Source organism: Oncorhynchus clarkii, chromosome 26 (genome assembly GCF_045791955.1).
Source record: "Oncorhynchus clarkii lewisi isolate Uvic-CL-2024 chromosome 26, UVic_Ocla_1.0, whole genome shotgun sequence".
Classification (NCBI taxonomy): Eukaryota; Metazoa; Chordata; class Actinopteri; order Salmoniformes; family Salmonidae; genus Oncorhynchus; species Oncorhynchus clarkii.
The window spans coordinates 26,015,873-26,031,355 of NC_092172.1; the positions used below are offsets into that span (position 1 = coordinate 26,015,873).

The 15,483-nt window shown below is 43.4% G+C and overlaps 1 protein-coding gene across 4 annotated transcripts in view; it reads left to right on the forward strand.

The window, feature by feature from the left end:
* LOC139384343 (terminal nucleotidyltransferase 4B-like) overlaps positions 1-15,483 on the forward strand; it is a 35,732-nt gene that overhangs the window by 9,850 nt on the left and 10,399 nt on the right. For all 4 annotated transcript variants that reach the window (XR_011628843.1, XM_071129050.1, XM_071129051.1 and 1 more), the window contains exons 2-3: positions 8,630-8,753; positions 11,013-11,059. Coding sequence is in view for 3 of the 4 variants with exons in the window: in XM_071129050.1 (XP_070985151.1) it covers positions 8,630-8,753; positions 11,013-11,059 (171 nt within the window). In the remaining variant the exon portion in view is untranslated. The remainder of the gene's footprint in view (positions 1-8,629; positions 8,754-11,012; positions 11,060-15,483) is intronic.

A 15,483-nucleotide genomic window follows, 5' to 3' on the forward strand; every position in this document is an offset into this window, starting at 1 on the left:
AATGTTTTGATATTTTCTCCCCTTCTGGCCAATTTGAAAGCCAGTAGAGTTAATGTAGTCTGAACTAGAGGTCGACCGATTATGATTTTTCAACGCCGATACCGATTCTTTTTAAAAATATATATTTTTCTTCTAATAATGACAATTACAACAATACTATTTCCCTCTTTACCATTTGTATTTCATATACCTTTGACTATTGGATGTTTTTATAGGCACTTTAGTATTGCCAGTGTAACAGTATAGCTTCCATCCCTCTCCTCGCTCCTACCTGGGCTCGAACCAGGAACACATCGACAGCAGCCGCCCTCGAAGCAGCGTTACCCATGCAGAGCAAGGGGAACAACTACTCCAAGTCTCAGAGCAAGTGATGTTTGAAACGCTATTAGCGCACACCCCGCTAACTAGCTAGCCATTTCACATCGGTTACACGAGCCTACTCTCGGGAGTTGATAGGCTTGAAGTCATAAACAGCGCAATGCTTGACGCACAACGAAGAGCTGCTGGCAAAACGCACAAAAGTGCTGTTTGAATGAATGCTTACGAGCCTGCTGGTGCTTACCACCAGACTGCTCTATCACATCATAGACTTAGTTATAACATAATAACACACATAAATACAAGCCTTGGGTCATTAATATGGTCGAATCTGGAAACTATCATCTCGAAAACAAGACGTTTATTCTTTAAGTGAAATACGGAACCGTTCCGTATTTTATCTAACGGGTGGCATTCATTAGTCTAAATATTCCTGTTACATTGCACAACTTTCAATGTTATGTCATAATTACGTAAAATTCCGGCAAATTAGGCATCCCAAACTGTTGCATATACCCTGACTGCGTGCAATGAACGCAAGAGAAGTGACACAATTTCACCTGGTTAATATTGCCTGCGAACCTGGATTTCTTTTAGCTAAATATGCAGGTTTAAAAATATATACTTCTGTGTATTGATTTTAAGAAAGGCAGTGATGTTCATGGTTAGGTACACATTGGAGCAACGATACGCACCGCATCGATTATATGTAACGCAGGACACGCTACATAAACTAGTAATTTCATCAACCATGTATAGTTAACTAGTAATTATGATTGATTGTTTTTTCTAAGATAAGTTTAATGCTAGCTAGCAACTTACCTTGGCTTCTTACTGCATTCACATAACAGGCAGTCTCCTTGTGGAGTGCAATGTAATCAGATGGTTAGAGCTTTGGACTAGTAACTGAATGGTTGCAAGATTGAATCCCCGAGCTGACAAGGTACAAATCTGTCGTTCTGCCCCTGAACAGGCAGTTAACCCACCGTTCCTAGGCCGTCATTGAAAATAAGAATGTGTTCTTAACTGACTGCCTAGTAAAAAAAAAAAAGGTCAAATAAAGGTGTAAAAAAAACAGCCAATTCGGTGTCCAAAAATACCGATTTCCGATTGTTATGAAAACTTGAAATCGGCCCTAAATAATCGGCCATTCCGATTTAATCGGTCGACCTCTAGTCTGAACAGCATAGGGGGTAGCTAGTTAGGTAGATTGTTTCTTGTTTTGGTACTGCCCAGACAAAATCAATACTGAAAAACAGTCTTATTTCTTTTGACTGTCATACTGTTTGACAATAAGTTTCAATTGGAGACTGCTGTGTTTTTTTGGTGTTTGTTTCTGTGGTACAAATTATGGTAATTGTTAAAGTATTGGATGTTTGAAATCTTTTTTCACTGTATTTAATTAAGTATATGTATTTAAACATTTCTGGCAATTGCATTTTCATAAGCCTGTATAAATGCTTTTCAACCAGGCAGATTTATAAGAAACCTACCTAGGTACAGGTGTCACTTCATGCCATGTGACTAATGATGATAAAGCACACCTTGTGCTCTCTTCTCCAGTCTTGATGAACTCAATATGCAACCTGTGTACCACAGATCTCTATGCTTGTCTGATAGGTTGCCACTCACATGTTGCATCCTGGCTCTTTTTTTCAAAGGCCTCACACAGTGGGAGGAGCCCTGATGACTTGGTTGATAGGCAAACTAGGGTCATGCAGTGATTGGAGTCTAGCCTGTGAGCTCAGAGAGAGTGGAAATTGTCATGGAGTTCAGAGGATATGACATGCAGTACGTTTAGACCAAACACACGAGTTTGAGTAGACTAGACTCTTGTTACTAATGTTTAGCCTAGTGCTAATGGCTCAAATCTGTTAGCATTGTGTCTGCAGATTGTATTTGGGGTAGCCCAAGATCTAGCAGCCCAATTAATAAAGATCAGATTGTATTTGGGGTAGCCCAAGATCTAGCAGCCCAATTAATAAAGATCAGATTGTATTTGGGGTAGCCCAAGATCTAGCAGCCCAATTAATAAAGATCAGATTGTATTTGGGGTAGCCCAAGATCTAGCAGCCCAATTAATAAAGATCAGATTGTATTTGGGGTAGCCCAAGATCTAGCAGCCCAATTAATAAAGATCAGATTGTATTTGGGGTAGCCCAAGATCTAGCAGCCCAATTAATAAAGATCAGATTGTATTTGGGGTAGCCCAAGATCTAGCAGCCCAATTAATAAAGATCAGATTGTATTTGGGGTAGCCCAAGATCTAGCAGCCCAATTAATAAAGATCAGATTGTATTTGGGGTAGCCCAAGATCTAGCAGCCCAATTAATAAAGATCAGATTGTATTTGGGGTAGCCCAAGATCTAGCAGCCCAATTAATAAAGATCAGATTGTATTTGGGGTAGCCCAAGATCTAGCAGCCCAATTAATAAAGATCAGATTGTATTTGGGGTAGCCCAAGATCTAGCAGCCCAATTAATAAAGATCAGATTGTATTTGGGGTAGCCCAAGATCTAGCAGCCCAATTAATAAAGATCAGATTGTATTTGGGGTAGCCCAAGATCTAGCAGCCCAATTAATAAAGATCAGATTGTATTTGGGGTAGCCCAAGATCTAGCAGCCCAATTAATAAAGATCAGATTGTATTTGGGGTAGCCCAAGATCTAGCAGCCCAATTAATAAAGATCAGATTGTATTTGGGGTAGCCCAAGATCTAGCAGCCCAATTAATAAAGATCAGATTGTATTTGGGGTAGCCCAAGATCTAGCAGCCCAATTAATAAAGATCAGATTGTATTTGGGGTAGCCCAAGATCTAGCAGCCCAATTAATAAAGATCAGATTGTATTTGGGGTAGCCCAAGATCTAGCAGTCCAATTAATAAAGATCAGATTGTATTTGGGGTAGCCCAAGATCTAGCAGCCCAATTAATAAAGATCAGATTGTATTTGGGGTAGCCCAAGATCTAGCAGTCCAATTAATAAAGATCAGATTGTATTTGGGGTAGCCCAAGATCTAGCAGCCCAATTAATAAAGATCAGATTGTATTTGGGGTAGCCCAAGATCTAGCAGTCCAATTAATAAAGATCAGATTGTATTTGGGGTAGCCCAAGATCTAGCAGCCCAATTAATAAAGATCAGATTGTATTTGGGGTAGCCCAAGATCTAGCAGCCCAATTAATAAAGATCAGATTGTATTTGGGGTAGCCCAAGATCTAGCAGCCCAATTAATAAAGATCAGATTGTATTTGGGGTAGCCCAAGATCTAGCAGCCCAATTAATAAAGATCAGATTGTATTTGGGGTAGCCCAAGATCTTGCAGCCCAATTGATCTTTATTAGATTGTTCTTTTGATGTCTATGTCCGTCCATAGGTCTCTGTACTTCTGAATATAGGCCTAGATGTTATGGTGGATCGAGCCTTAGGGCTTTAATTGAAGAGGATGGTGTTTATGGCTGGAGTTCCAGCACGCCAGATGTTTTGGAGCCTGTGGAGCCGGAAGCTTTTTTTGCAGCACTAAACACATGGTTTCAACCGCGGCTAGTGTGTGCCGGATAACTCCACTGAGGCCAAGAAGGTCACTAATGATCAGGCACAACTGGGGTCCTCGTAGCCCTCGCTTGTCTTTAACCCAAATCCTCTGGTTATGGTAGCCAGTCTGAGCCACCGCAGTGCTGCTGGAGGATAAGTCAGGCATGGATGAAAGCTTAATGTACCTTATGTTCAGTGTGTGGTTTGGGTTGACATCCTTTCCTGTGTGTGTGTGACTATCGTATTGCTGGCCCTGTCACTCATAGGCTAGCCTTCTCATGTTTTTGTGTGAGAGGCATATTTACACATGTAGCACTGCCAACAGAGGGACTGCCTAATAAGCAGTGAGTGAGGAAAATTTTGCAGGTTCACGTCAAGAGAATGCCTGCTGGATGACATGTCTCTCACTGTTTCTGGCAGCGCTATGAAACATGAGCATGGTACAGTACCCTGTTATTTCTGTCCCTGGTCCTTCTGCAGTATTTATAGCTGGTTGCTCTAATGCTGTTCGGTGGAGGCCGTTCTGAACCAGGGGGCTGGCCTGAACCAGGGGGCTGGCCATTCAAAAAGCCATCTGCCAGCGAACCCTCTCCTTTCTCAAAGGCACTTTGGCAGCCAGTTTTGATTTGTCTCTCCTGTGTCTTTTGCTGCCTGTGTCTGAACTGAGACACATGCCCTGCCCTCTGACTCCCACACACCTTTATACTGTCAGTCCATCTGAGTAGCTGGTCAATAAGCAGTACCAGTTTGCCACTTCAACAGTGAACTTGCAGATGAGACCCTGAAGTTATGCTTCTCCCCCCTGCTCCTTCATATGAAGACACATTTCCTCCACCACACCTACTCTGCTGCCCCAGAAATCTACTGGCACTTGCTGCTGAGTAGTACACTACAGTATCTATATCTTGGAAAAGATGTTGCCTGTTTCAGTTGCAAAACCATTCCTCTAAACCCAGGGCTCCCAAATGGGTTTGCCTAGTCCTGCTCTGCCTTCCACAGGAGCCTCTCTCTCGCTGTGTGTGAAGCCTAATTGCTCTCTCCAGGCTCAGCTCTCTGGAAGCCCTGCTCGCTCTGAGGCGATTACACAATTTCCATATGATTAAGGCAGGCGTGTTATCTTTTACCAAGTGCCAAGGGTCTGTGTTCTGTTCCTTTGGCTGAGGCTGTGCGATCTGTAATGTGATTCAGGAAGGAGCGATATTGTTTCTTTCACATGCTCCAAAAGCACTGGGCTGCTCCCCCTGGTCTAAGCCGGTTCCCAGGATGACGAGACGATGTGGCTTAACCCTGAAACGAAACCCTTTCTCCTCTCACACGGACAGCCAGCCAGACACTGCTGCTGTGAAATGAAACTTAGCAGCTCCACTGGTCTGAGCTGGAACAGAGAGCCTATACTTGGGCTGACCCTCTGAAATGAAACTGACTCTGGCACAGTTTTTTGTTTGTTATAAGCACAGTGTAGGAGGCTGGCAGTGTGAGACAACTACATTTGCTAGGAGACTGGCAGGCACACACACTACATTTCTATTGCCATCGCCTCCAAATTGGTGTTAGATTTGTTTGATCTCCCCTGATAAGTGTATCAGTCATTGTGTGGTACGTGTGACAAAAGTTTGACCATGGTCTTTCTGTGGGAGTGTATGTATGGAAGGGAGTGTGCCATGCGCGTCAAATCAATATGTGACGTGTGTGTCAGTCAGTTGAATTGAATGTGTCCAAGTTAATGGCTATATGGGAACTCTATATGAATGGCTTGCTGATGGCTGTATCTCCTGGCCCAGTGCCAGACCGCTTCCCTTCTGCGCGTATGTCTGAGGACGGCCCCCTCCCGTGCGTATGTCTGAGGACGGCCCCCTCCCCTGTCCTCTTTTGTTACAGGTGGCTCTAGATGGAGTGACTTAAGGCGTCAGCATGCTTCAGTTCAGCTGGCGGCAAACCGAACAAATGTGCTCACATATTTTCTTAACACCTTTGCTCGAAAAACAAACGGCAATAGTACTGTTTGGCCATGTTGAGACGCTGTAGCCAGTATACACTTCTTTAAAATAATCCAAATTTAATCTGTCATTAATTTAGACGTTTTTGTATAGATTTTTTCCCCCCATTACTAGTTCCCACTGTAGTCATACCTTCCTATGTTGACTCTAGGTGTGTTCACGGTGCAGTCTTTGTTGCAGTGACTGACTGGGCTTGATGAATGCTGTCAGCCAGGTTGCCTCTGCAGAGCGTATCTGTGGGCGGGTGTGTGTCACATGTTGAAGGTACTTCAACTCCTGTTCCATTGTCAGTCTGACCAACACCAGAAATGAAGAGACAAATAGAACGAGAAGGAAGGAATCCCCTGCATAGTGCTCCGTCCAGAAAAACAGCTCATGGTACCGCAGGACAGGGAACCTCATGGTGGGTGTCTTCACACACAATTGCCAGACCTGCCCCGAGGAGTTAGCTTGGCCTACGTAAAATGGGAGAGGCTGGTGCTTTGGGTGAGGAAAGGTGTAGAAGTTAGATTAGTTTAGCAGCCTATTGTTTATATTACAAGCTGTGTGATACACTCCTCTGTGTGAATATAAAGGGATCATTGTTTGAGGATGAACACCTGCAGTGATGTAGCTGGAAAGACCTGGTATCATCACATCAGGGAGGAGTACTTCTACCCAGGGACTGATGGCATTGAACTGGCATGACTGTCTGGCTGGCTGGACTGCTGTGTTGATTGGGGCAACAGACAGGCTGGTGATTGGGGCGGCTGTCGGCTGGGGTTTAACCGGGTCAGGGCCCTTCAGTTGGACTCCTGGCTGCTACACCAGGAATGTCTGTCTGGGTGTCGATGAGGATTAGGTGAAACACAAACTACTGTAAGCGCCAGAGAAGCCTGTTAACTAAACCCTGAAATGCAAATGACGAGCAGGCTGCATCGTCTACAGTAGCTACTAGTGTTTCTCACAGCTGAGCCCTCTCAGGCACGCACGCTTGGCTAAACAAGCTCAGAAGTTGCTACCATTTCTCTCCCACTCTCCTTTTGATTTTCCTGCCAAAGGAAGCTGTGCTGCAGGCCTGTTATTGGCTGGGTGCTGTGCTGTGTTTACATGGCCCTGTGGGTGACTGGGATTGTGTGTGAACAGACCCAGTAAAGGGGCAGCCAGGGCAGAGCGACCTGCTCCACTGCCAGTCCCCGACAGCCCCAGCCCTCGTGTGTCCTGGCCTCTAGTACACCCCCTCCAGTATGTGGTGTTCACTCACATTACAGCTGCTCACACAACAGGACTGCTGCCTCTGCTCTACTCACAATCATAATGCTGGATGTGCAGCTTGCTATTCAACTCAAGCTAGTAGTAAAGGGAGTAAGTATTTTATCCTCCGATGACTGAGTTTCCCTACGGCCTTACTGTGTTGGTTGGTCACTGAGTGTTAGACCTCGTGTCCACGTGTTGTCTGCTCCAATCCCCTTTGACTGGCTTGATTCCTCTCCATTCTGTTCCTGCTCTGCTTCCTGTCCCCACACTAAGCACTGGCCAGAACATACAAGAGATCACCAGTAGAGTTTGGAACAACAAGGACTTGTGTTGGTTGGGTCAAAGTTTGAGGTGGCAGCTGGTTTAGGCCGCACTTTGTGTGTGTGTGTGTGTGTGTGCGTGTGGGCGGCAATCGGTATCACGTGTGTGTGACCCAGTCTTTAGTGTTATTGTTATAGCCTCTGGTCTAGGCCCTGTGGGTGGGTGTGTTGGTCAATCTGCAGCTTTAATAATAGACAGACAGAAGGGTGAATTGCAGGCAGAAATAACCCCAGTCAGTCAATTACTGGCCCAGTCACGGTCTTGTCTCTGTGCCATTGTTTAATGTATCTGACAGTTGCCACAGTCCCTGGTCTCCCTAAACCTGCCCTGGCATTCATACCCACCCATCCAAGGACCAAGTTTACCTGACTATTGGGGTGAAGGGAAGTGACCCTGCGGCATTGTTGATCGTTTAGTAAAGTCGATTTGTTGGTTAAGCACCCATTTTTAACTCAAGGACAGCAACACTTGTATTTATTAGCATTGTCCTCCCAAACTATTTAATTTGACCTTAGGCAAGGGAAATTACATTTATGCCAACTGCTTTGGTACCAGTGAAGAACTGGTCCATACCCCTAACAGTGGGAATATGCCCTATGATTTGTACCAAAGGTGTAGATGTATTGCATTATTGTGGTTTTGTGATCTTTTCTCACACGTCAGCCTGTCTGTCATAATCCTGTAGTTAATACAATTCTTCCAGTCTTCAGTAGATGCTACTTGATTACAGTTTGTTGGCACACAGGTGTTGGCTGTTAGCCTTTCACATAACACGCCTCTGGTAAAGAAGCCAGTTTATGTAGTAATGATGCTTTGCGATTAACCCCACAAATGCCTAGCGTGTTTGAGGAAGTGTCATTTCTGTTTTCTCTATTTCATTAGATTGTAGGGCAGGGTAGTTGTCTTTGTTTTCACCATTTCCATTACATGGTAGGTTGGGGTAATTGTCTCTGGTGGCTGTTCAGTGGGCCACCAGTGAAAGTTGTTTACAAATTGCATTGACTGGAATAATAAATGATGTATTGTAGACCCCATCAATTGTATTGTAGACCTGTTATTTAGATTTTTCTCTTACGATATATTCTGCCATCAATCTTTCAGTGTCTTTTAATCTATTTCATACTCCTACTATCCCCATGAACAAGCTACTTTCTCCTTTTGTTCTTTCTCTCGCTCAGTCTCTCTGTCTCCCTCCCTAACCCTGTTTTCTTTCTGTGTTCTGCAGGCTCCATGAGGAGATCAATGACTTCTACAAGCACATGTCTCCTCGGGCGGAGGAGGAGAGGATGAGGATGGAGGTGGTGGACAGGATCGAGAGGGTCATCAAAGACCTGTGGCCCACTGCTGACGTAAGAGATCATTCGCATCGCTACAGTTCCAGTCCTAAGCCCATACAGGTCTAGCCAGGTCCCAGATCTGTTTGACCATTATTGGTGTACAGCAAACTCCTCTGGTTGTTGAAACTTTAACATAGTTGAAAAGATCTGGGCCCAGGCTAATACGGGTCATAGTTCAAATAAATATTGAAACCATGTAGAGTTCATGCTTACATAAAAGCCAACACCAACTACTAGAAGTGACAGGCAGAGCAAAGGTTTGGAATGGAAGTGGTTTCTAGCTACACAGACAGGTCTCACCCACACGGCAAGCTGCTTGAGATTCTCACAATCTCCTGTTCCCTTATTTTACAAATTCCCCTCATTGCTAGAGACAGCTTGAGAACTTGCTGTTCTATGTAGAAATGCTGTCTTTACATCTTTCTAGTCTTTCTCTGGCTGGCTCTATAGCTGTCTGAAAGGAGTCGTGACTGTAGGGGAGAGTTATTTTCTCTCCCTATAGGCTGAGCTGTAATGAAGAGGAAAGACAGGCCGTATATGGTGGGGCGTGTGACCAGCAGCCATTTGTGAAAGTGCCTGGTCGGTCCGCTCTTATCTCCCGGCTGTGTTATATTTTGGCCTGTAATCTACAGGTGTCGTTATTCCTGCTGACTTGGAGCCTGCTGATAGAGCTGTGTGTGTCTGCTCTCAGCTTTACAAGCTGTACCAGGGATGGACAACTGCCGTCTTGTAGGCCCGCAGATCACTTTTCTTTGTTTTTTGTTTGTTTAGGAACTCAGTCTGGGTCTCAATTTACTGTTGAGTTGGAATAGTAGAATACACAAGGTGCAATTTCTAAATGTGGTTGTACATCAGCAGTTTTCTTATGTCAGTCACTGACAGTAACTCAATAAGCCCATGTCAGCTAAAATGTCTAGCGGCCAGCTATCTTGAAGTAATCATGGTCGAATTACCAACCGGGGGGCCCCCCATAGATTTGGTTAGTCACTCTCACTCAGACATCATATAAAAACATGTCATTTCTTCACCCTATGGCAAAAGATGTAGAATTACAGGGAATTTGCTATGAAACTGCTAATTTTCTCTCTGCCCCATGAAAAATGTAGTATCGCAGGAAATGAACTCAAAAAATGTAGAATAGTTGCCCATCCCTGAGCTAGACAGAAAAGCCCACTGCTGTCCCTGGCACTGTTCCTACCTCTTGCTATTATCCACTGAGGCAGGAGAGCAGTTAATATCCTGTCCACAACAAGAACAGGACTAAGACTCCCAGCAATCACCTGACCTCTTACACACACTCAATGCGAGACCTGTCTGTGACTGGGTGAACTGAACAACTGTGAACCCACCAGATAGCTGAGTAATCTGTCTAGGTCAATTTGTCTGAGGCGGCCCCCATGTCTTTCTTTCCCTCTAACTTCACCCAGTCTCTCGATAATGTAAGTGACAACCACTAGCTCTTTATACAGTAGAGAGCCGAGCCATGAGTTAAGTTTACCTTGGGGACCTGTGTGGATGTGTTCCCCCTCACTGGAATTGGAACTCGTCCACACAGTGGCAATCCATCACCGTCACCCCTCTCATTTCCACCCACATCACAATCACATGCCCTGCCTAATGCACCTCAAGTAAGCAGATTGGAGTCCAGGCTTTAACCCTCTTGGTCGGTTCAGGCAGGTGCTCAGCCCAGGAGGGAGGTTTAAGGGAATAACGGCTGGTTTAAGACTTCAGCAAAGGCTATTTTTGAGCCCTCAGAACCACTGTGAAATACTGTTATGTGATGTGACATTGGTTAATGCCCACAAAGCTCAGATAAAGCGGGATATTTGTCTGGTATCTGGACGCGTTAAATAAAAAGCTTATTTCATTTATTTTTTGTCCAAACTGTTAGGTTTTAAAGCATCATTTGATCATTTTTCTCATAACTACATTCTGTTCCCATTTTTTACACCCAAGGACATTGCATGGTTGTCAGATAATGACTGTGCACTTATTTCACCTTGCATAAAAGGTGAAATAAGTTGATGCACGTTACCCTCCCCATTTAGCATAAAGATTATATTTTTATTGCTTTAGTTGACACCTGTCCCGAAATATCAGACTGTAACAGGAGAGTAGCATATCACGTGACTTGACAGAAGTCAAATCATATCATTTGTCTTTATTTTCTAACTAAATACCTGCCATTGTATCAGTTCAAAGCTAATGTATAGCTCGGCTTATCTGATTGATAAGTGAAATCAATGAATAACACATTTGACTTTGTTACAGGTTCAAGTGTTTGGGAGTTTCAGCACGGGCCTCTATCTGCCAACCAGGTAAGCTGTTTGATTCAGGTAATGGAGTACATAATGGCCTTCCTTGGTGATATGCGTGTTGACTCATAACCTGCAGACCCTGCGGATATAACTGCGGGGCGGTCGGGTTTAGGGTCATGAATAGAGAAAACAATATCTTAAAAAATCCGGGTTAGGGCCGGTTGTGGGCCTCAGATTCACCTTTTCACATATACTTGGGCGGTTGTGGATGGGTTATTAGCAATAGCTGGCGGGTGAACAAACAGCTGACCCGCGCACCATTAATGAGTGTAAACTGACCCTTAACCCAATGAGTTCCAACTTATTGCTGGTGTATTTTGGACTTCTAACCCCTTTTAAACAGTGTGTTTGAGCTACAGACTTCTGGGTTGAACCATTTCATTTGGTCTATTCTACAAAAACGTCTGGAGTCCAAATAGTTTGAGTTACAAACTATTAAAACCATCTATGAAAAACTGTTCTGTTTTTCTCTGACGCTCATTAGCGTCGTTAGAAGGTGAGGGGTTCTTCTGCGTAGAAGATCATAGGAAATCCCAGGATTATAGTTACTGTGATACTGTAATAAACTCAGTTGCTGTCACAAACTCCACACAGTTGTCACTGACTAGTTAGATATTCATTTCCCAGTGAACAAACCATTTCTGTAGTGACTGCATTCATATAAATACATTTTCTTATCCGATTTTTACTTTGGCAGACCTTTAATTATTATATATATATTTTTTGAACTCATGGATGCAACTGTTTTGTCGAATTGTTAAAATACTGAATTGTGAGGCTAAATACAGTGCCTTCTGGGAAAGTATTCAGTCTGGACTTTTCCCACATTTTATTAGGTTACAGCATTATTCTAAAATTGATTACCCCGTAATGACAATGCAGTAACAGGCTTTTAGAAACTTTTGCAAATGTATGAAGAAAAAATACATTTTTCACAAGTATTCAGACACTTTACTCAGTACTTTGTTAAAACACCTTTGACAGTGATTACAGCCCTGAGTCTTCTTGGGTATGACACTACAAGCTTAGCACACCTGTATTTGGGTAGTTTCTCCCATTCTTCTCTGCAGATCCTCTCAAGCTCTGTCAGGTTGGATGGGAAGCGTTGCCGCACAGCTATTTTCAGGTCTCTCCAGAGATGTCAAATTGGGTTCAAGCCCAGGCTCTTCAAGCCCAAGCTGGGCCACTCAAGGGCATTCAGATACTTGTCCTGAAGCCACTCCATTTGTTGTCTTGGCAGTGTGATTAAGGTCGTGGTCCTATTGGAAGGGGAACCTTCGCATCTGTCTGAGGCCGTGAGTGCTCTGGAACAGGTTTTCATCAAGGATCTCTCTGTACTTTTCTCCGTTGTTCTTTGCTTCGATCCTGACTAGTCTCCCAGTCCCTGCCGCTGAAAAACATCACAACATGATCCTGCCACCACCATGCTTCTCCGTAGGGCTGGTGCCATGTTTCCTTCAGACGTGACGCTTGACATTCAGGCCAAAGAGTTAAATCTTGCATTCATCAGACCAGAGAATCTTGTTTCTCATGGTCTGAGTCTTTTGGTGTCTTTTAGCAAACTCCAAGTGGACTTTCATGTGCCTTTTTACAGAGTGGCGGCTTCCGTCTGACCACTCTACCATAAAGACCTGATTGGTGGAGTGCTGTAGAGATGGAAGAACCTTCCAGAAGGACAACCATCTCCACAGAGGAACTTTGAAGCTCTGGTGTCAGAGTAACCATCGGGTTCTTGGTCACCTCCCTGACCAAGGCCCTTCTCCGATTGCGCAGTTTGCCCAGGTGGCCAGTTCTAGGATGAGTCTTGGTGGTTCCAAACTTCTTCCATTTAAGAATGATGGAGGCCACTGTGTTCTTGTGGACTTTCAATGCTGCAGAAATGTTTTGGGCACCCTTCCCCAGATCTGTGCCTCAAAACAATCCTGTCTCGGAGCTCTGACCAGCACTGTCAACTGTGGGACCTTATATAGACAGGTGTGTGCCTTTCCAAATCATGTCCAATCAATTGAATTTACCACAGGTAGACTCCAAGTTGTAGAAACATCTCAAATATGATCAATGGAAACAGGATGCACCGGAGTTCAATTTCAAGTCTCATAGCCACGGGTCTGAATACTTATGTAAACAGGTATTTCAGTTTAAAAATGAATACATTTGAAAATTGTATGGGGTTAAACTACAAAAACTACCCACTGGGCAAAAATGGGTTTAAGTTTCCAAGTAATTTCCCAAAAATTCTATGTGATTACGTTGAATCAACATGGAAAACTGATTTGATTTTTAAAAAGTAATCAACATAAAGGAATTTCTTAATGAATATAATTCACTTTATTTAAACTTTTCTCTACAATTTCGTGGTAACCAATTTGTAGTTAGTCTTTCCCCATCACTGCAACTCCCGTACGGACTCGGGAGAGGCAAAGGTCGAGAGCCGTGCGTCCTCCGAAACAAAACCCAACCAAGCCGCGCTGCTTCTTGACTCAAATTAAAATGTATTGGTCAGACACATGGTTAGCGAAATGCTTGTGCTTCTAGTTCCGACAATGCAGTAATGTCTAACAGGTAATCAAAACAATTCATAACTACCTTATACACACAAATTTAAAGGGATGAATAAGAATATATAAATATATGGATGAGCGATGGCCGTGCGGCATAGGCAAGATGCAGTAGATGGTATAGAAAACAGTATATACATATGAGATGAGTAATGTAGGATATGTAAACATTAACATGACTAGTGATACCTTTTTTATTTATTTAATTTATTAAAGTTGCCAGAGATTTGAGTCTATGTTGGCAGCAGCTTCTCTGTTAGTGATGGCTGTTTAACAGTCTGATGGTGCTGAGATGGAAGCTGTTTCTCAATCTCTCGGTCCTAGCTTTGATGCACCTGTACTAGAGATCGACCGATTAATCGGAATGGCCAATTTCTAGTTTTCATAACAATCAGTAATTGCAATTTTTTGACACTGATTATGGCAGATTACATTGCCCTCTCTGAGGAGACTGCGTGGCAGGCTGACTACCTGTTATGCGAGTGCAGTGCAGCAAGGAGCCAAGGTAAGGTGCTAGCTAGCATTAAACTTGTCTTATATAAAACAATCAATCTTAACATAATCACTAGTTAACTACACATGGTTGACGATATTACTAGTTTATCTAGCTTGTCCTGCGTATTGCCTGCTAACATGAATTTCTTTTAACTAAGGAAATTGTATCACTTCTCTTGCGTTCTGTGCAACAGGGTATATGCAGCAGTTTGGGCCGCCTGGCTCGTTGCGAACTGTGTGAAGACCATTTCTTTCTAACAAAGACAGCCAAATTTGCCTAACGGGGGATGATTTAACAAAAGCGCAAAAGCACAATCGTTGCACTAATGTACCTAACCATAAACATCAATGCCTTAAAATCAATACACAGAAGTATATTTTTTAAAACCTGCATATTTAGTTAAAAGAAATTCATGTTAGCAGGCAATATTAACTAGGCAAATTGTGTCACTTCTCTTGCGTTCATTGCACGCAGAGTCAGGGTATATGCAACAGTTGGGCCGCCTGGCTTGTTGCGAACTAATTTGAATATTAGAACATCCAATAGTCAAATGTATATGAAATACAAATGGTACAGAGAGAAATAGTCCTATAATAACTACAACCTAAAACGTCTTACCTGGGAATATTGAAGACTCATGATAAAAGGAACCACCAGCTTTCATATGGAACTTAAACGTTAGCTTTCTTACATAGCACATATTGCACTTTTACTTTCGCCAACACTTTGTTTTTGCATTATTTAAACCAAATTGAACATATTTCATTATTTATTTGAGACTAAATAGATTTTATTGTTGAATTATATTAAGTTAAAATAAGTGTTCATTGTTCGTTCAGTATTGTTGTAATTGTCATTTTTTTGGTCCTCCAATAATCGGTATCGGCTTTGAAAAATCATAATCAGTCGACCTCTAACCTGTACTGACCTCGCCTTCTGGATGATAGCGGATTGTTGTCCTTTTTGGCCTTCCTGTGACATTGGGTGTTGTAGGTGTCCTGGAGGGCAGGTAGTTTGTCCCCGGTGATGCGTTGTGCAGACTGCACTACCCTCATGGTTGAGGGCTGTGCAGTCGCCGTACCAGGCGGTGATACAGCCCCACAGGATGCTCTCGATTGTGCATCTGTAAAAGTTTGTGTTTTTAGGTGACAAGCCAAATTTCTTCAGGTTGAAGAGGCATTGTTGCGCTGCCTTCACCACGCTGTCTGTGTGGGTGGACCGTTTGTCCGTGATGTGTACGCCAAGGAACTTAAAACTTTCCACCTTCTCCACTACTGTGCAAATAAACCCGGAAGCCAGCCACACCAATGTGTTGGAGGAAACACCGTACACCTGGTGACCGTGTCAGCGTGCATGCGCCCGGCACATGT